General features: G+C 55.4%; 4 protein-coding genes across 4 annotated transcripts; 1 reads left to right on the plus strand and 3 right to left on the minus strand.

Moving 5' to 3' along the window:
- Window positions 1–191: 191 nt before the first annotated feature.
- PHYSODRAFT_483867 (hypothetical protein) lies at window positions 192–1,454 on the minus strand (the record flags this gene model as incomplete). The annotated part of the gene is made up of 1 exon (XM_009520098.1): window positions 192–1,454. The coding sequence occupies one exon, from the start codon at window positions 1,452–1,454 to the stop codon at window positions 192–194; it is 1,263 nt and encodes a 420-aa protein (XP_009518393.1).
- A 1,991-nt stretch (window positions 1,455–3,445) lies between these two features.
- PHYSODRAFT_486381 (hypothetical protein) lies at window positions 3,446–5,056 on the minus strand (the record flags this gene model as incomplete). Its single annotated transcript, XM_009520099.1, has 1 exon — window positions 3,446–5,056. One exon carries the CDS (start codon window positions 5,054–5,056, stop codon window positions 3,446–3,448), a length of 1,611 nt encoding a protein of 536 aa, XP_009518394.1.
- Window positions 5,057–5,976: 920 nt separating this feature from the next.
- PHYSODRAFT_324361 (hypothetical protein) lies at window positions 5,977–8,118 on the plus strand (the record flags this gene model as incomplete). Its single annotated transcript, XM_009520100.1, has 4 exons — window positions 5,977–6,404; window positions 6,890–7,442; window positions 7,570–7,866; window positions 8,062–8,118. The coding sequence occupies 4 exons, from the start codon at window positions 5,977–5,979 to the stop codon at window positions 8,116–8,118; spliced, it is 1,335 nt and encodes a 444-aa protein (XP_009518395.1).
- A 1,776-nt stretch (window positions 8,119–9,894) lies between these two features.
- On the minus strand, window positions 9,895–14,764 carry PHYSODRAFT_324362 (hypothetical protein; the record flags this gene model as incomplete). The annotated part of the gene is made up of 13 exons (XM_009520101.1): window positions 9,895–10,113; window positions 10,151–10,476; window positions 10,908–11,133; window positions 11,200–11,527; window positions 11,549–11,879; window positions 12,349–12,551; window positions 12,801–12,851; window positions 13,111–13,356; window positions 13,591–13,748; window positions 13,833–13,946; window positions 13,984–14,171; window positions 14,231–14,319; window positions 14,664–14,764. 13 exons carry the CDS (start codon window positions 14,762–14,764, stop codon window positions 9,895–9,897), a joined length of 2,580 nt encoding a protein of 859 aa, XP_009518396.1.
- Window positions 14,765–21,252: the final 6,488 nt, after the last annotated feature.

Here is a 21,252-nt window from a genome sequence, read left to right on the forward strand (position 1 = left end):
CCGGATCTGGGGAATCTACGCTGAGCACTACAAGTTGCACTCGTACACCGGCTAGTGGATCGATCATAGCGTAGAAAAATCAACATGGCTTTGTTGTATGCGTGTTTGCCTCTAAGCTTTCGCTAAAATAAAATAGTACTCACAAGAGGAGCGCTTGCTCCCGGGACCTGCTTTACCTCTGAGCTGGTGTGCTACCGAGGAGTACCGAACGGGATCTCGATGCCGGGCGAGCTGTGGCGTCGAGCTGCGAGCCGCAAGTGCGGGTACTCGCCTCCGACCATGCACTCTCGGCATCGGGCGCAAAACTGGATGGTGGCCGCGTAGCGGTTGTAGATGATCATCGGCTCGCGGTAGCAGCACTTGGCGCAGACGTTGTAGGCGCAGAGTCCGCAGCGTCGTCTCCGTCTCAGCAGATCGAACTTGGACGTGCACGCCACACAGTGCGAGTTGGAGACGTCCGTGTTGACCTCTCGGAAGTTGTTGTTGGGCTTCTTGGCCTTACGGTTGGCGCTGTCCATTTGGCGCTGCTGGTGCAGGACCTCACCCAGTCTGCAGACTCCCTTGGCAAGGCGAAGGAGTCTAGCGGCCGTCGTCTTGGCTGAGCAGAGCCCGAGGCTGTGGTTCTTGTCGGCGTCTACGAAGTCGGGGTCGAGGCTGGCGTGGAAGAGCACTCGAACACTCGCCTTGCTCTCCGGCGCTCTCTCGACCAGCAACCAGCCTCGAAAGGGGCACAGCTCGGCCACGTGCTTGCCGCTCGCCTTGCCCGCCAGCACCTCGTGCTGAGGCAGCGACGTGAAGACGAGGGAGAAGCCCTCCTTGGTCGGTCGGAACTGCTCGATGTAGCACATCTGCTCGTTCTTCTTGTGCGAGAACCTCTTGGAGCGTACGAAGGAGCACGTCTTGACGGCCAAGAGGCTGCCGTCACCCAGCGCTGCGGGGTCCGACGGGGTGGCGTGCACCATGGAGCCGTAGATGAAGTCGCGCTTGTAGAGCTCCTGCATGACGGCGTTGAAGTCGCTCTCGTTGGGCGTCCGCAAGAGCGACACGAGGCGCTCAAGCGCGCGGCCGCCAGACACCGTCCCCATGGCCAGCACCTGAGCGTCCGCCACAGTCGCGACGCTGTTGGTGAACATGGAGAAGGCTCGGCAGTCGTTCCGCCACTTCCAGCCGTGCAGCGACACATTGGCCAGCGCGTTGTTGAAGTCCGTGGTCACGTGCACGCCTTCCACTCGTCGTCGCAGCTCCGCGTCGCTAACCGCGACTTTGCGTGTGGTGGCCATGGCGTTCGGGGCCAACCGCGCGCACCCGGGGATGCTGCAGTCGGGCGTTGCGAACAGCCGAGCGGACATCATCTGCCCGTCCAGACCCGCGGTTTCCAGCATGTCGATGGCTCGAGGCGAGGCGCCGGAGGTGAACAACGCTCTGGCGCCGCCGCCCAGAACCGACGCAGCCATTTTGGGCGATTAGAGACTCACTCGCTGGGTGGCCTGCTCGGCGCAAATTGGGGAATACTCCGGCAACGGCAGGAGATCAAGTCGAGTGGAGGCGCGCTTGCTCGTCGCCAAAGCCGGCGCCGGACCGACTCCCATGCGCACTAGGCAAACGTCGAAGGAATGACGGGGGAAATTTAAGGGCGGCGTGTTGAAACCGCGTCTGGCCAGTGCCGGCACTGGGCCCCGTGGACGGCGGCCAAATGTATGACTCCGCGCCGTTATCGAGCACGAATTCCTCCCGGTTCCTTCATGAGCTACCAGCGCCTTGCCTTTCATGCATGCAGCGCGGCCTTCTTTCGGCAGCGTTCATGCACGCTCGAGACCTGTCATCGATAGGCGGTGGAACAGCGTTCGGCAGCTTCAGACGCGAACACTTTGAGGAAAATGTGCTGGTCAATTTTGAAGATTGAGACTCGCCCGTCTTCACGAAACGAGTCGTGCGTTGTGTAGGGATATTCAACACTTATCGGCGAAGGTTTCCCGTGTTGTCGAGGCTTTTGCTACGAACAGTGTCGCGTCCTGAGTGAGCTGCCATCTTTTTGTCGGTCAATCTCTGGCATAAGAGGCGATGAACATATTCACGCCTTACACAATCGCCAAAGAGCTCAAGGAGTTGATGGCATGATGATGCATTCGAAGGTTAGTACGACCGGCCTAGCACTATGGTACCTGACATCTCGGTAATGCAGGCCAGCCAGAGCTGCTAGCACGGCACCGCAGACACGCACGAGTAGCTAAAGCTCTGCCGGACATCTCATTGCTTGTCCGCGTGCATCCATCCAGCACGTGGGGGCCAGGAACTGTATCCCCACAGGCCTCGCAAACAAGCAGCGGGTGATTTGTGCTGGGCCGCCTCAGCTTGGTGCGCCATTGCAGTCCCCGCGTAACGTCGGGCTCTGAACGCACAGAAGGAGGATTACAACAAGAGGCGGGAGCTTTCAGTGCCGTCCCGTGCTCTGAGCACTGCTCAAGCGAGGAGAGACTGCAGCCTCGCTCTAGGAAATAGTTTTCACTCCGATTGGCTTGGCGCGCCAACAAGTCGATGCTGAGGCCGACAGGCACGAACCCTGGCGTGCAGTGCGTTTCGGCAGCATTACTGCCAGCTTATCTCGCCCATGGGAAGCGAGATCGCGAGATTGCCGGACGGATGCATGCTAACCCCCAGGCGTTGTCGCGTTGGCAAGTCTCATGGCAACTTCACCCCCGCTCGCGTATAGTAAACGTTGTTTGAGCATCAGTGCCGAGAATACATGGCGACCAGCCTTCCTACGTGGCCACCAACATTCATGGCTCGAGCCAACCATCCTGTTGCAGGTTGGGCTTGGTCTCCACAAGCGCGCTGGGCGTTAAACACGCTCGAAACGCAGCGCACTGGAACCACATTTGGACGCCATCAACACGTAGCCAAGTTGAAGTGGCTGGCCAATCCCCTTCATGAATCTCCCGTATCTCGCCTTGGATTGGCGGATCAAGTTGAAGTGAACTCCCTAGTACAGAGTGCAGTGCAGATTGCCAATTACGAACAGGAGACATTTGAGGCACGACAATCGCCTGCGCAGGTTGAGCGAGACCTGGCTGCAATCACACATCGCCTGTATGTTGCTCATACTGGCCTTGCGTGTCGAACCAATAAATCAACTGAGCGCGGCGACGTTGGTCAATCGGCCTCTGAAACCCACATTCGGAGCGATGTAGCCACAGGTTTTGGCGATAGCCGCTCGCTCGTCGTCAGCACCGCCGTGCGCCACGAACGCTCGTCTCCAAAGTATCAACGGTCATCATTCACGCGCAAGACCACAGCGAGCGAGTGCACGCGCTCAGCCCAGGCGAATGCCGCCTAGAAATGATAACCGACAGCCAGTTCGAAGTTCGAACTGGCTGTCGGACTTCGAAGCACCTTCGTACAGCTACAAATACTCGACTATTTATTTTCATTTGCTTATTACACTATCTCACATGTGTGGTTCACTCTGGTTCACTTGCAGTGTTTTGTAGTTTGTACGCGCATTCGGTGCAGGTTCGGCCCCTCCTGAGGAGCTGTCGTCTTCTTCTGAGCTTGAGAAGGCAAGCCCAAGGACTGGTGCAGGGTCCGACTGGGTTCTTCGCTTCAATCGCCTTCCTCCATTAGATCGCCGGGTAATACCGGGCGTACATATCGATCCCCACCGGTCGTGGCAGTGCCCCGCCGGGTCGAGCTCCAATTCAGGTTCGAGCTCGCTCTCTCGATCGGCAAAGCGGAGACTGACGCCGGTGTAGCGGACGTCCCCCAATTGGTTCCCGCTTCCACGATTAGCACTGTCACGCTCATCCATGCACTCTCGACATCGAGCACACACGAGCAGCGGCGCGACGTAGCGGTTGTAGATGGTCACTTGCTCTTGAGAGCAGCATGGCGGCTCGGAGCACACTCGATACGCGCACAGGTCGCAGCGAGTCCACTTCTTGCGCAGCGTGGGGAGGAACGATCGGGTGCAGGCGATGCAGTGCCAGTTGTGGTGCGTGCCACCAGAAGTCTCATCGTCGGTCACGCCCAAAGCTCGAAACGGGTTCAATATCGTTTGCCACAGTCTCCCGGGGGCAGAGTGTTGCTGCTGGTGGTGGCGGCGACGTCGACGCAGCACCTTCTCCAGTCGAGAAACGCCCTTGGCGATAAAAAGTAGTCGGGCTTGAGCCACTCGAGAGTCGCATCCTCCTGGTACATTCCCTGTGAACGAGGCTTGGAAAGTGATCTCGAGTGTGTCGGGGTTGTCGGGTTTGGGCTCGGCTGTGAGCCAGCCGGAGAGTGGGTGTAGCGCGATCACGCGCTCGGGCGGGGCCTTCCCCGCTGTCACTTCCGCTGCGTCGAGCGTGCAGAAGGCCATCTTTAGACCTCGTTGAGTGGGCGTCAGCAGCTCGATGTAGCAGCATTGTTCGTTCTTGGACCCTGTCGTCTGCCGCTGCGGGAATGAGCTGCGCGAGTCTGACGTCATAGAGTCCGAGGGACCGGAAGCAATCGACGGTCGCTGCTTGAAAGGGTTGGACAGTCCCGCGTGCGCAAAGCTCGCCGTGCGCACCATGAGCTGCTGGCCGATAGCCGCGCCCTCCGTGATGGAACTCCGCCGCGCCGGAAGGGACAGCAGCGACCCCCGCTCCGAGTTGGGCACCGCGTGCAGCAGCGAGCTGTAGATGAAGCGCGAGCCGTACAGCGCGCGCAGGAGGCCGTTGCTCTCGCTCTCGGTCGGAGCGCGCAGCAGCGACAGCAGCTCGGACGCGCGGGCGTGGATCTCGCCGCCCACGACCACCTGGCACTGCCGCGTCTCGAACGGAGCCACTGGCGTCGGCGCGCGCCGCACGCGGTAGTGCATGTCCATGCCGGCGGAGACGCCCACGCGCACGCGCTTCCAGCTGCGGCGCGGCGAGAGTCTGATGAGATCCACGGGTCCGTTGGACACGACCACGCGCTGCACGCGCTGGAGCAACTTGCGGTCGCTGAGCCGCACCTTCCTGGGCAGAGCGGATAGATTAGAGGACGACGCCGACGCCCCCAGCAGCGCCGGCGTCGGACCGCCCGAGCTCTGGCGCATGGCGGGAGCGACAAAATTAGGTCAAATCGCAAACTTGGTCAAGGCCAAATCTTGAAGATTGATCACGGATAGGTCACACATTTGGCACTTAGGTCACGTGACCAAACCACTTGGTCACGTGAAGCTGCTAGAACAAGCTTTAGCGCCCCAGCATCACCCAAGTCGTTCCCTTTATTACTACGGTAAAGTACAACATGCCAAGTAGCTATTTCTGGCCGTTGTACCTGTCCTAAACGCTGGGGTTTTTGAAACCAACATGATCCAATAGAAAGCATGCGAACAGTGGGCCATTGGGACTTCTCCCTTCACAAACACAGCCTTCAAGTCACGCGCCAACCACTAACGTAACCCAAGATGGCTCGGCGCCGAGGCGGTCGTGGAGGAGCCTCTACGTCTTCCCCAGACCCAGCCCCATCTCGTTCTCCTGGTCGTCGTGGGCAATCTCGATTTGCCCCGACTTCGCGTCCGACTCGTCGGAGCAGTCGCGCGACGAGTGCCGTTCTTGAAAGAGAGCTGTCCGACGCCATCTTGGCTTCCCAAGAGTTACGGGCAGGAACACAGGCGCCGACGTCACGTTTAACACGCCGAAACAACCACGCATCGAGTGACGTCAGGTGACCGCAGCCGTCGTGACTCGGCATGGACTTCTGATGGGGATTCGCGATACTGAACCAGACACGCCTGAGCTGGTAGGCATCCCACGACCAGCGCTATCCATGCCACTGTCCAATGTGGACACTCAGACCTCGACGAGTGTGTCACGTTCGCAACAAGCGTCCAAGCCTCGGGACGGACGTACAAAACTGTACTATCAGGGGTACTCTTTTGTTCGAGCTAGCGGAACTTCAAACAAGATATTGTATCGCTGCAGCTCATATCGTTCCCCCTGCCCTGCGCAGTTTGCATTCTACGCGAGTACGATGGCGTTTGACTTCAGCAGCATGGAGGCTCATACATGCCGTGCTGGTCCTGCTCTCCGAGGAGCAACGGTGAACCCAGGCGATCACGCCATAGATGCTTCGAACGACATCATGGAGGAGGTCGACAAACTTGCTACTCAAACGACTCTCACTCAGAGGCAAATATGGATGGCTATTGTGGACAAGTTATACATGAACGATGGGGCTCCGGTTCGCGGCGTATCGGAGAAAACCGTCAAAAACCGTGTGCAAGAAGCTTGGGGCCACGATTCCAGTCACGGCCGAGCCAGTATCATGACGAACCCCCGACTGACCAAGATTAAAGGATCGCACCAAGGCTTCTTCCAGTTTCAGTATGCCTGGCACGATGACGTCAAAGCGCTGAAGAAGCCGCCAAAGGATGCAAATGGCATCGATCAGATAACTGCGTGGGCTCATCCTACGCTTTTGAATTTGCTTTGCTTCGAAAACTTGTCGTGGTTTATCGACGGCACGTTTAGATATGCCCCCGTCGACTATAAGCAGTGTGTCACAATTATGATCTATGATCTTTCCAGCAAGCTGTTTCTCCCTGTCCTGCATGCGGCAACTACATCTATGACGAGAAAATCCTACGTCCGACTGCTGCAATGTGTACAAGATGCTGTGGGGAGCAAACTGGTTCCGAAAGATGTGGTGTGTGACTTTGAGAGTTCACTGATTGGAGCACTTCGCGAGTTCTTTCCTGACGTCACCATTATCGGGTGCCTGTTTCATTTTAAACAGGCATGCCGTCGCAAGATGAAAAGCATTGGGCTACCAGTTGGTGAAATCAAGGTTGCTATGTTGCGTAATGTCTTTGACATACTTACCGTCATTGGTCCCACCAAAATTGCTGTGCAGGGAATCGCTTGGGCCAAGCCAAAATTTGCAGCGTGTGTGAGGTGAAAGGTCTGGAGTACTCTCGTAGCAAGTGGCGAACGTTTTGGAGCTACTTTCAGCGGACTTGGTTGGAGACATACCCGCCGGAATACTGGAATGTGTTCGGCATGAGGCGTGACATCATCAGCCGGACGAACAACCCATTAGAGCGATTTCACCGTGAACTAAACAAGCGGTTTAATGCTCATCCGCCCATGAAAACCTTCGTGACTTCGCTAGAGAACCTTGCTCGCGAGTACGTTGCGCAACGGACGACTGTCATCTCAGGCTTAGCCAAGCCACCTGAGCGTACAGGATTCGTCCTACCAAGACAGCCAAAGCTGCCAGAGGTGAGCGACATCGTCGACTCGCCAGCCAGCAGCGACGGTGAGGGTGAAATTGTCGATGCTGACGCGGACTCGGAACCATACAGCAGCGCTATGTCCTCGACGGGTGACGAGAACGTGGAACCCGGCGAGTACATTCAGCCGGATCATACGACGGCGAGACGTAGAGAGCCTCCGACACCTACATCACGGACGCGACCGCGCAGTATGAAGAGGGCAGTGAGCATAACACATAATACATATCATTCATTACGTACGTGACCAACTGTAATTAGGTCACGTGACCTAACGACGTGACCAACTATGCCATTTGACCTAATTTATCGGTTACCCGCATGGCGGCCAGGACGCTGCAAATCGGAGAGTGATGGAGGCGACAGGATCAACTGCTGCTTCGACTTGCGACGCGATTGCATTGGTGCTCGCGCTGGTAAGCCCCGGCAGTCACGGTGCCGGTCCCTCGCGTCAGCTGTGCCGCCAAGAGCCAAGGGCGGCGATGCTGACCACGGGCGCCACGAGGGGCGTGCGCCGCCGAAAGTTTCGTTGGCGGCCTCGGGAAGACGCGGGTGCAGGCGCTCGGCGACTGCGAGTCTCGCGCCATCAAATGCGGTGGCAGGCAAAGGCAGACGCCGGCCGGACGGAGGTAAGCTCAGGCTGGGGCCTTGGCGCCGAGGTCTCCTTATAGTCCTTGGTGACGACCTTCGAGTCGGAGGCGCACATCCCAGGAACACGTCAAGGAAAAATGTGGAACCGTCCTGATTTAGTGAAATCAAGTATAGAAAACGGACCAAACGGTTGAGCGGGCAAAACCTTCAGCAATCGCCACTTACGACATGAGGGTCTTATCCACTCGGCCATTGCCTACCACTTGGTGCAAGACCGCGCGTCCTTCTGAGCCGGTTCGGACAGTAGAAGGCAAGTTTTGGCGCTGCTGGCTGTGGCTTCAGAGGATATTTTCACTCGGTCAGACAACTTCAAGTTGAAGCGCAGGCCAACACCCAAGTCTGCTGCGTAGCTAGTACACTGTAGTATGGTCGCTTACCTGGTCGCTCGTTATTGAGATCGAGTGGGAAGCACAAGACTGCAACGCCCAGACCACCTTTTTGCTACCAGTAGTTTCTTCTTATCGAAGCGGCCTTACGCTTAGGCACTGCCTAAGCGTAAGGCTAATAGGCACCAATTCGAGGGTTCCACAGCGGCTGCAGTGGGATCACTTTACTAGCTGACCTGTCCGAGAAGTGAAGCGGGCACTACGCAGAGCGCACCCAGTGAGGGAGGCGAATGAAGAGGAGAACTTAATCAAACCCTGCACCATACTTGGCCTACCTTGCACTGTCAAGCTCAGAAGGAGCTCATCAGGAGCGGAACCTGTACCAAACTAGGGCATCCTGCAAAGTAACTTGATTGGTAGTTGTACGCACACCTTCTACGAGCCCTGCGGAGCCGGGCTCCTGGGCTCTTGGGTGAACCCAAAAAGTCGCGAGCTCGGGCTCCTGGGCTCTTGAGTTCCGGTAAGTGAAAGGAGCCCTCCAGAACTGTGAGCCCTCGTCAAGGACTCCCCCGTCACCTGTGTTAAATATCTCGCTGATGATTGGCCGTCATTGAAGTATCTCCAGGTTCTAACCTGAAAAGGCATAGGAAAGAGGGCTTCTCCTTGAGGGGAAGGAAGGACGATCGGCGACGCTGGGGTGGCCTCGGAGCGGCTGTACACATATGAGCGGCGCGAGATCTTCTAGTGTGGTGATCTTTGAGCTCGATCTTCTAGCGTGGCGCATCGATCACGCGAAGTTGCTCGCCTTAAGTCTAGGTAAAATTGGCCAATCCGATATTACTATAAAGAGCCCGTCGTAGGTTTGAAGCTAAATTTGGAGGGGAGCCGAGCCCGAACCAGGGCTCCTTGATCTCGTACTTACCATGAGGGAGCCCATTTTGTGCGACTTTTGGCTCTCGAATTACGGGAGCCCACTTTTGAAGTTGACGGGCTCGGGCTCGTAGAAGATGTGGTTGTACGTACAGCACATGTATTTTACTAGGGCTTCGCGGGGGCTGAGATAGCCTAATCAAACAAAACTACAAATGCAATGGGCGGGCGACTTAGGTACGCCGCACTTGCGGCGCACCAGTCGCCGGCGCATTGCGTTCTCGCTACATGTATTAATATTAATATCAACACCGTCAGATAAGAAAACTACAACAAACATACAAAGCACAAGACTAGTTCGTAGAACAAAGTTTCACTTACCTCCGCGGTGTTAATAGCCGTATACTAATAGCATTCATGGTCCCCGTGTTGCTTACCCCCCCCCACTGATATTGCACCTTCGAACCAAATTGGCTTGGAACTTGAGGTTGTCATCGATTGCAATTGGCTGGATACTTTTACAGTCCTCCAACTAAGTTTACTGATATTGTCGGATACTTAAACGGCTATGCGTGCAACGGATAGCGCAGCTCCATACCGTCAAAATTCCAACTGTCCGACCGAGGAGTCCAACCAGTACCGGTACTCGTGAATCAGTTTAGTGACATGTATTACTTTAGTGACACCTAAACTTCTACACCTTTCCTTCAGCCTTCGGACAGACAGACAAGACAAGCTCAGACGGCGGCGACAGCGGCGATGCAGACCGGTGCAAGGTCCCGGGCGGGGTAGTGACCCTTGAGGCCAGCATCACCAGGAGCAGAACAGCAGCTGCGGTGACGCGAAGTGCGGGTTGGTCTCGGGCTGAGCGATGGCCCCCGTGGGCAGCTGCAGCAGCGTAGTCGCCATAACCGCAACAAATACAAATACAAATGCAGCAGCGAGGCGAGGGGGCGGCGACGACGCGGAGTGCGGTGGGTCTCGGGCGGGGTGATGACACTCTCGGGCCGAGACCAGCAACAGCAGCAGCTACATGAGGAGTGCGCGCGGCTGCGGCGACACGGACTGTGATCTGTCCTCGGGTGGGGTGGCGGCCTCCGAGGCGAGCATCGGCAGCAAACAATGTCACGGGCGCGGGCGGCGACATCAACTCGTACTGCAGTCTGGCCTCGGGAGGGGTGATGGCCCTCGGGGCCCGCAGCACCAGGAGCAGTTCGGCAGCGGCGGCGACGCGCACTGCAGCATGGCCTTGGGCGGGGCGATGGCCGCCGGAGCCAGCAGCAGCAGGAGCACTTCGTGTGATCGTGGCGTGACGGCCGGCTGATTGGCCTAACACGCGGTGACGGCTAGCTGCAGGATACGTTGGGGCGACAGCGGCTGCGACGACGCAGACTGCGGCTGATCCGTCGAGCCAACAAGACGCAAGGTAAACTGTTATGCGCTTTTGTTTGATGAATGCCCACTTTTGACGTTATGATTTGTGCAGTGTTGTTTGTATTATAGTGGCAGTCAACTGCGAGTAAATATACGAAGAGGTTTATCCCTATTATGCTGTTGTCATCTATGTATTTAATGGCGTTGACCCTTGCTTGATCAGTGCTGCGAGGTCACCTTAACTTTGGTTTTTATTAGTGCGTATTTTGCGCTATGTATTACAGCGGCAGATTAATCTTGCTTGGGTTTCAGGCGAATGAAGGACGGCAATGCTGAAGGTGGAGTTGGATCGACAACGGAGCCACGGACGACAAGTTCATGAAACTGTGTAATGAGCTGGTCAAGTTGTCCAAGTTTCTGAAGTTGACGAAGCGCCTTCAACGCTGTACCTGCTGCGACTGCGGAGGAGCCGTGCGACTTCAAGAAGGTGAGTGCGTTCTGTTGTGCTTTATCGCCAAGCTCGAGCACCTCGCTTTTGTATGCAGGCGACGATATGTCCAGCGCAAACCCTTCAGGTAAGAAGAGCATGAGATACCCTGCGATGTGCCTGTACTCGTACAACGCTGTCTTCTTTACAGAACGCGACGCATACACGCGAGGCTCCGCAGTAAACCACTCGAACCAGATCGCCGACAACAACTAGGCTCCCTTCTTCTTCGGGCGTGTCATCTTAGACCCAACTGGCGGTGGTTGTTCGGAGGCAGGAAGCGTGGCGTCGGCGTTTGCTGGTTGAGTTGCCGCTGTGCTGGTAAGTGTCTTGAGGTGTGCTTCAACAGCAAATATGCGCTCGTCGAGCCGTTTGTTCTGTAGGATTAAAACATCGATCTGCTCAGACTGGCGCTTGATGAGATCAATCAACGCAGGCGACGGCCCTTCACCAGCACTAACAAAAGCCTCAGAAGCTGAAGGTGTCACGAATGCCTTGCTAATTGTCACGCTCCACGCCAGCAGCTCGGACTCACCAATGACTCGTTCTGCTAGGAGCTCACGAATCTTCGTGATGGGCGAGCTGCTTGGGCAGAGCACTCACATGTCCGGGTAATGCATGAACAGGGTAGCCGTAAGGACATCTGTGACGTCGTCGTCGAGGTTCAAGGCGGCGTCAGCAAACACCATCGTGCTGGAAAAGAGAAGCTGCTGCAACTTGCGAGCGCGGGCCAAGATTGGCGTGTCCAGAGCGGCTAGCGTTGGTAGCCGCGCACCGTCCTTGGGCTTCCAGCCACTCAGGACGCGGGACACCTTTTGGTCTGCTTGGGTTGTACCAAGCATGTACCCGAATGCCATATTGACGCGGTCCAGCTGCCAGCCCCCGCGCTCGATAATCCAGTTTTCCGACAAGGTACCGTCGTTGGCATGCATGGCTCCACCACGTCGAAAAGAATGAGAGGTAAGATCTGGCGTCATACGAATGCTTCGCAAATCGGCGAGTTTTTTGTTAACTCTAACCAGCAATCTGTTGACGTATGCTTGTGCACCAGGAACGGCCCGCTTTGTCGATGAAGCTACGGATTCCTCCATAGAAGGCTGGTCGTCATCAACTTCTAACAGCTCAACAGTGTAAGCTTCTGTACATCGTCAATATCATCCGTGCTGCGCCTTTTGGCGATGAATTGAGGGAACATACGGTGACTTGGTGCTATCTGCATAACCAGCGCCACAGCCAGAGCTTGCAGAGGACATGTCAAGAAATTCGTGGGGTCCTTGAATAAGGAGATGCCTTGTAGTAAAGCTGTTTTAACTCGCTTAAAACGAAGAAATAAGACTCCGCCTAGCATAAATGCAATAACGGTTAGATTAATTCTGTTAAGACCATGATCATTAATTACTTACCAGGCAAGATGGATAGCTGACTCTTCTCGACTGTTTCTGCGCCCGAGCTACGGCCATAAAGGTACCACATCATCACGACGTGGGCCGCGTGGAGGTATTCACTCTCCGTTGCAGCCGTTGAGTACAGTAGAGACACCATAGCTTCTAAGTCTTGTTTAGAGCACGGAGGTGCTTTCTTCTCGTCGCCGACCTCCTCTCGGTTGCTACAATACTTACCCGGCCCAGATAGAATTTTTTGGAGCTGAGATTTAACTAAAGCTCCTTGCAGTGGGTACTTATCTACTAGCCAATTCTTGACGTTGCCTTAGTATGCTAGACACGTATTGGTCGCTCTTACCTTTTCGGCTGATGTGGCTAACGAATATGCATTCTTGTCTAGTATAATACGCAATACCTTACCTGTCTTATCCCCGTCGATGAGCTGGTGGGTGGCTTCGAGTGGCATGCTCTACGCGGCCAGGAACGTCGTGAACGAGTTGATCGCCGTCGTCCTGGCCTTCTTGCTGTTGGCAGTAGCAAGCGATCCGATCGACATGCTAGCCTGCCTGCTCCTTTCAACCCCTGGTGACATTGAAACTAGGCATAGATCGGAATTGAGCCATCGTGACGCCCACTGAAATACCAAAGATACGTGCACGTACCTCCCCGACAGACATCGGTTTGCCATAAATTTTCTTGTTGTTTGACGCTGTTCGGTTGACATCTGGTGTGAAAGCCTGTTGTATGCAGGCAGGACGGTAAGATATCAAATAGCCACTACACATGCGCACCGAGACAGCCTCGTAGATGTAGTTGGGGTCCGAGAGAACAAAGTAGGAGGAGCGGTCTAAGTCGGTATCTTGATCGCTGATCTGCCCTTGGCTCTCGGAGCGTCCTCGCGCTGTGAGCTCCTGTTGGTTCGAGCGCTCGTCGTCATCGCTGCTGCTGCCGCCCACAGTGCTGCTGCTGCCGGCCGCCGTGTCGTCGGTGTACATACTAGCGTCGGCCATGATCTTCTCGGAGAGATCTCTCCCCCCCTCGCAAACACGATGTGTACTGTACCACTGAGGAGCGACCACGACTTTTGACAGGTTGTCCGAATAGATTTTGACTGTCGATCGATTCTATGGAATGCCATTATTTTATTTTATACTAGACCCTTACACTAAAACACATACTCACTGCATCCGCCTGCAAAGGCTGCTGTTGCAGTGAGAGCTTGTTTTGGCAGCACCATTGGGTATTATAGCCCTCATCGCTGACGCCACCGCCATTTTGGTCCTCGGCGATCCGCCTGCTTTTAGGCGCGCTCCACACTCTGATTCGAGATCACACGACGGACTGCTTGATCGTCCGGCCTCGTCCTGCAGCGTCTTGTGATGATTGGTGCCCTCGTTTAGCTTGAACATGCGCTTCTTCTCCTTCATTTAGAGCGCCTCACGCGAACGTTTGTCCGTGTGCACTGACGTATGACCGCCGCCCAACAGAGCGGCTCTGAGAGCCACCCCAGTTGTATCGATAGACCTTGGGCGACAGCGCGTAGTATTGGCCTGGGTGCTGATGGGCTCGTAGTCGAAGTCCCCCTGCTGCGGCGTCGGGCCTGGAGCCGGGCCTGCATGCTGGTCGGGTTCACGTGCTGCTGTAGTTCATGCACACCGGGCCATTGAAGCCGCCGCTATTAGTGCCGTGGTCCAGGGATTTGTAGTAGAGCTTGGAAAGTTCGCCGCTGCGCTGGTGGTACTGCGAGTAGCCGTAGTCCTGCATGGCGAAGAGGGAGGAGGAAGTCAGGCGGGTGTACTGCCGATGGAATGGGGGGGGGCTTGTGCCGCCAGCGCCCGCCTCGCCTGCAGTCGAGAAACACGTCAGCAATGGGGCGACAGGCTGGCTAGAGTAAGAAGCGTACCGAGATTGAGTTGTTCTGCTTTCGGTTGTGCCTCGTACGTCTCGTCGTTGCAGTAGAAGGCGTCCCTCAGGTGCCGTGTCGTGCTTGCCCTGGGATAGTGTCACAGCGATTGCCGAGCACGTCCATCAACCGCGATGATCTGCTCCGAACAATTCACTCACTTTGCGAATGTTCGCATTATCCTGCGAATAACGCCAAGGTTTTTTCGATCGAAATCTCGACAGAGCTTAATATTACGGCCGTATCCAAGCTTTGATTGGATAACTCTGACCAATGAGATTGACAGCCGGTGAAACCCGAAAAGTCGGGGCAGGCCGCAGGGGACCTCGCTTACCCTATCCCGCCAGTATACAAATTTCTATATTAATCTTATCCCCGCAAAATCAGGATAAGAGCGGTTGCCGGTGGGTTAACAAAAAAACACGACTTTTACTTGTTTGCTTGAGTGAGCGTCTCCGTCATCTTCGCCACCATGCTCATCTGCGCTGACATCATCTCCATGAACATTTCGCCGCGCTCCCGATTATGCTGCATGTTGAAATATGGGTGACGCTGGAGCATCGTCGAGCTGGCCAGCGATCTTGTGCAAGGGGTCGTGGCCTTTGCCACCTAAAGATCTTGCGGCTATGTAGAGCTGCAGAGAGTCGTTGGCAGCAGTATCTGTTAGTAGGATAGGGAAGGGAGATCGAGACTGGGTCTCAGTCTCGAATCTGCCCAGTATATAACAAGTGACGTTTAGTGCCGTGAATTCCTGTTGTTGTTTCTCGTGCTGAGCGTGGACGCTCACTAGCTTGCTTTCACATTTCAACACTGCACACGCTGCTCCTCCAAATCAAGCCGACGCGCTTCCAGATCTACTTGCTTCTGTTTTTCTTCCTTCCTATTGCTACGCGGGGCTACCTTCGCCTCAAGAGAGTCTGCAATCATCTCTGCGCTAGTTCGGTTTGGCCGCTTTGGTGCTGAAGTTGAAGGCGACTCGCTACTCGAGTCGCTCGAGCGGGATCGGCGTAGCCCCGCTATCGCATCCCAAACGACTTCAGCTGACGCGGCATCACGCAGCTCTGCATCACGTTTTTCCTTTTCGGATTTATCAGCTTTCTCCTGCATGTGCATGTTAACCTGCTCTTGAGGAGCACAGGATGAACCCAGACTGTTCTCCCTATACACTTGTAGCAATTGTACACTTCGCAGTCTAGTTGTATGTCTCCGTATCGAGGCACGTGCTTGCTGTGAAGTTGTTGCCGATGGTAGGCAATTGTGGTACACGTGGTGGAATACTGGTATCTGATTGGCGGAGCCCCAAGATTTGACACTTCTGATTGACTGAGAGAAAGGCAAGTTGAAGTTGCCGTCTGGATACGATCTGCAACATTTACGTTTTGATTCCCAGCCTCTAATACTTGGAAGTAGGAGGTGTGCGTTGGTATGATTCACGTTTAAGCATAGGAGGCTAGGATATGATAGTTAGTTTGGCCTAACTCATTCTAATTCACTTTCGGATTTCCTTCCTAACCAACACTCGACTACCAAGCCTCGCCCGCATAATCCCAAGTACATTAACTGTAGAGTCAGCTGTATGTGTAAATAACAGTTAGTTAGTGTCTAGTAAATTTTGCAAGCATGTATTTGACGAACGAGCATCACTAATGTTTGCACAAAAACGGAAATTACTAAAGATTTTCACAGTTCAAAAACTCTATCTAAGCCGCTCCGATCCTTCTGGTTTTCTATATTTTAAGAGATAAGACGCTTTTAATTCGATTTTGTGGCCCACATTGTCCCAACTCAACGGTACTGTCACATTAGATGCTGCCAAGTCTGCTCTAGATGCCAGTGCAGCGCCAGAGCTGTAGTTACTTGAAGTGCCAGTCTAGAACGGATAGTCCCATCCGTTAGGTTGTGATTTATTTTTAAGGACCAATTCGTGCGGACAGAACTGATAGTGAGGCGAGATCCTCTTTTAGCAGCGATGGTGGTGCTGTATTTGTTGTTGAAAGTGTAACAGGGTTACACGCACAAGTGGCTACAGTCACTTGTAACTCTAACAGATACGACGTCTGTTAGAGGTTCGAAAGACTTTCTCGACCTTGGTGTAGACACACCAAAGGCTACATACATTTACGACCACCACGACAGGTGGTCCATAGAGACTTAGGATTCCTATTGGCTGAGAGCAGCATCTCTTAGCCAATGAGCGACATGCATAGCATTGGAATTCTGCCAACCAGCCGTTGGCAGATTCCTATCTTAGAATATTACATTTAGGGGAAGTCAGAAACATAAAACAAAAATAGCAGTTCTCATTTTAACCCAAAAACATTATTTGGATCGTTTATTTAGATTAATTTATACTCGGAGGCCCGAGTATAATTAACTCTAATTTAAACTAAGCTAGGCTTCCTCACATACACGCGCGCACGTGTAAGCTAAAGTAGTGAGCCAAAGTAGGCCCATTACATCTGGTAGCACTTTGTAGTCCGTCCAACGACCGACTACCTGAGTTCGAACGTCAACGCACGAACGCGGAGCTGAGAACCTTCTCATGGATACGGAGGTGTCCATGGAAAGCTCCACTACGCCTGCAACTCACGTTGCACGCGCTGACTGTCCCCACCTGTCGGACCCAGAGTGGGAAGCTCTCCACCGACTGTCAACAGTCATTGGTGAGGCGGCTGTAGCTACGATGCTGCGTACGCTAACGCCGACAGAGCAACATGGTGTTGCTCTGGGATTCATCATGAGGGAGCAGCGAGATGCTGCTTCGTCTACCACGGTGTCGTCGGGGACGACACCGCGCGCGCAATCGGTGAAGCTCAGCGTGAGCAATTACGTTGGAAGAGAGGGCGAGCCTCTCCTCCGTTGGCTTGTCGAACTCGACACTGCCATTGCGGCTCGACGCATCGTCGACCCGTTGTCAAAGGTCGCGTTCGCCATGTCATGTCTTGGCGGACGTACAAGAAGTTAGGCGTATGGACGCTGACTCTCGGATCCTACGTGCTTTAGCACGTACGAGGGTTTCAAGGAAGAGCTCAGCCAAGCGTTGAGCCACCACAAAAGGAGTTCCGGTCGAGGTCGGAGTTCCTCGACCTGCAGCAGGGCAAGCATGATGTCCATGCTTACGCTCAGAGAGCACGGTACTTAGTCTCGAACATCGTGACCAATCCGATCGACGAGGCGACCAAGGTCGTCACGTTCATGAAGGGGCTGAGAGATGGGCCTGTGAAGACCTATCTCTTCCGTGAGTACCCGAGTACTCTCGAAGCTGCAATTACTCTTGCAATGCAGGAGGAGTTTAGCCTGCGGCAGGCTAAGCTGCATGCACATGTGCCGAGGCCACAGCCACACCCGGTAGTGAGGACGGGAGGCCCAGAACCCATGGACCTCTCGAGTGCTGCAACTGCTGGACCCCAGCAGTCGCAAGGAAACAATGTGCGATGCTACCGATGCGGTAGAATCGGTCACTTTGCTCGGGAGTGCACGGCCCCCGTGCACCAGCAGGGTGGCTATCGCGGCGGTGCCGGGCACCGTCGCAACCAAACAAAAAACGCTGGACGCCAGTAGGCGCGGGGCGCCCTACTGGTAATGCAGTTCCGCGTGTCAACCTTGCACACGCGACACTGAGGACTGCAGCCCCCAGTGAGGTTCATTCTCACTGCAAGAACCAAGATGACAAGCCTGACCTTGGCATCCTGAATGTGAACTCGATGAGAGCAAGCGGCTCTCTCCGTGCTTTGGTAGATTCTGGCGCGTCGAAGAACTTTGTTCGACTGCGAAGTCTATCAAGGCTTGACTTCGAGGATTTAAAGATACCTCGAAATATGTTGGAAGTACGACTGGCAACGGGTGCCGTCGGGAAGACCGAGAAGCGCATGGTACGCGTGCGCTTCACGTATGAAGATCAAGAGTTTCTCGAGACCTTTATCGTCCTGGATCTGGACGATAAGTTTGACATTGTATTGGGCATGCCGTGGCTTGCACGACATGATCCGATCATCGATTGGGAGAAGCGCACGAGAGTGCGCTTCGGTCGCGACAGCGGAACAGTGAGCGATGGCCCTGTTGCCGCTACGCACGCACCGACAGGTGCGCACGACTCCCCACTCGAGACAGCGCCTAATGCCGCTGTCCCGGAACGCCCTGGGCGCGCGCGAGCACGCGCGCAAGAGCAGCAAGCGTCGGCGTCGCCGCCGACGGCTGAAGGAGAACATGTGTTGATCTCGGAGATCGACACCCGCTTTTCAGCGAATCAGGAAGAGTCTCCGACCTCAACGAGCACGGATGACGCAGACGAGTCACACGCCTCAGCCGTGGAGGCTGACGCGAATCTGATTGGATCAGGTCTGGCCAATAATAAGAGCCAAGGTGACGTAACGCCGTCGACTCCGGGAGTCGATGGCTTGGGTGAATTTGATTTGTCGGCTCGGGGAGCCGACGCACCCTCCGTAATGGAGGCTCCGCCAATAACAGGCGTCGAGGTGAAGATGGCGTGTAGCCGACGCTGCAGGCGGTGCGGACGGTTGCAAACGTCCCGCACCGGAAAAACTTGCATGCTGTCGTGCAGCCGGGCTGCACGACGAAGCGCCTGGCGACCAAGCCGGGCTTGAAGTCGCTCGCCCGCGGGATGAACCCACCGGCGGTACTAAAGAAGAACATCCGTCCACGGCTGGGCCTGGACGAGGTCAAGAACCAAGCGGAGCGGGGCTCTGCAAAACAAGAAGACGGCGCATGCGAAAATCGCTGCGCAAGTCTCGGCCCGGGGCCGAGACGCTACAAGAAATGTCTGCCGGGCAGACGGAGGCTGAGAAGCCGGACGTCGAGACGTTGAACGTCTTGACGCGTACCTGTGCCGGGTTCCGGTACAGGGAGATGACTCTCGCTAACCCTCCGACGCATGCTTCGGAGTTGACTTCGCTTCCAGTCATGAGCTGGAAGCGCTTCGCGCGTGACTTGCACGATGGACGCATCGAGCAAATATGCATTCTCTCGGACGCCCAGAGAACGAAGAGCGAGAATGAAGAACTGAGGCAGTTCATTATGGAGACCACCACTGAGAGCGACGGCACTCTCAGTGCGAAGACGAAGAAGGAGCGCTTTGAAGAGCAGAGCTGGGACTCGTTGAAAACGAGTCCCTACTACTTGATCTTACGGGAGTACGCGGACGTACTTCCGGAAGAGATTCCTGCGGAGCTTCCGCAGGACAAGGGAATCCTGCACGAGATTGATTTCGTTCCCGGTACGAAGTACTGTGTCACGCGGCAGTGGCCACTGCCGCGAGAGCAGGTCAAGGCGATCGAAAACTTCTTTGAGAGTCGTCGCAAAGCTGGACAAGTGCGGGAATCGAAGTCCCCGCACAGTGCTCAGACGTTCTGTGTCAAGAAGCCACAGGGCGGCTGGCGCATCGTTCATGCGTACAACAAGCTGAACGATGCGACGATACCGGCGCAGACACCGATACCGCGAAAAGATGTAATCATCGATTCGATGGCCAGGAGCACTATCTACAGTGCTCTTGATCTGCGCGATGGATTCTATCAGATCCTCATGCGTGAGAGCGATATCCCTCTCACGGCTGTGAGCACACCGAGCGACATGCTCTGGGAGTGGCTAGTGATGCCGCAGGGCTGAAGAACGCCCCTGCGACCTTCAACAGGTGCGTGACGCACTTGTTGCGCTCGGTGCGCGACTTCGCACCGAGCTACTTCGACGATGTGTTCGTCCACAGTCGAGCTGCGGACGGGATGAGCGACGTTGAGATGCACAAGGTGCATCTCCGGAAGCTGCTTGCGCTCATGCGCAAGCACAAGCTCTATGTGAACCTGAAGAAATGCATCTTCGGGGCGAGCGAGATACCCGTGCTCGGGTGTCTCGTTGGGAAGAACGGTGTCCACCCTGACCCTGAGAAGGTCAGAGTGATCAATGAGTGGCCGACGCCGTCCAACGTCAAGGAACTGCGGCAGTTCCTTGGCTTGGCCACGTACTTGTGCAAGTACGTGAAGGACTACGCGGGCATGATACGCCCGCTGTCACAGCTCCTGAAGAAGGACGCCGAGTGGGTTTGGACTGCTGAGTGTCAGCAGGCCTTCGATGCAGTCAAGCGGGGCTTGACTGAGGCGCCGATCTTGGCGGTGGCCGACCAAGATCGCCCATTCCACGTTGTGTGTGACGCATCCGACTTCGCAATCGGATGAGCGTTGATGCAGCACGATCACGAGGGTCGTGATCGTGTCGTCTACTACCAATCGCGTCAGCTGAAGCCAGCTGAGCGCAACTACCCGGTACATGACAAGGAGCTCCTTGCCATGAAGTACGCACTCGCGAAGTTCCGAGTGTATCTACTCGGAAGCAAACCGTTCGTGGTCTATACGGACCACGCGTCGTTGCGGACGGCTGTGAAGTCGCCGTACATCTCGCAACGGATGGCGAGATGGCTCTCATTCTTCGCAGAGTATAACTTCCGGGTTGAGTACAAACCCGGAAGACTCAATGTGGTGGCCGACGCGCTCTCGGGTCGACCTGACTACGCCACGGCTGATGCCGACGTCAATGCCATTGACGCCATGCGATCGAGCACCCCGACGTCGTCACTGTTGGACGACGTGAAGGTCGCGTACGCGCACGACGCGGACGCGAAGCTCTTGCTGGCCTACGGCTCAGCGCCTTCTGACCAAGCTCGTCAGAAGCTGCCGAAGCATCTTCGTGCTCGTGCACACCGTTACCGGGTGCACGATTGGTTATTACTCTACAGTGCAGTCGACGACAACGCGGACCGCGTTGTCGTGCCCAATGACCATGACCTGCGACTCAGGATCATGTATGAGTATCACGATGCACCGACTTCTGGGCATCCGGGCCGTGAAAAGACATACCTTCTTCTCACGCGAGACTTCTACTGGGCCCACCAGTATAAATGGGTGCGCAAGTACGTCCGTGCTTGCGAGGTTTGTCAACGTGTGAAGCCTGCGCCTTTCGCGCAGGCTCCCTTGCAGTCACTACCAACTCCACGGGAGTGTTGGCAGTCCATG

The sequence above is a fragment of the Phytophthora sojae genome (genome assembly GCF_000149755.1).
Source record: "Phytophthora sojae unplaced genomic scaffold PHYSOscaffold_2, whole genome shotgun sequence".
In the NCBI taxonomy this organism is placed as follows: domain Eukaryota; phylum Oomycota; class Peronosporomycetes; order Peronosporales; family Peronosporaceae; genus Phytophthora; species Phytophthora sojae.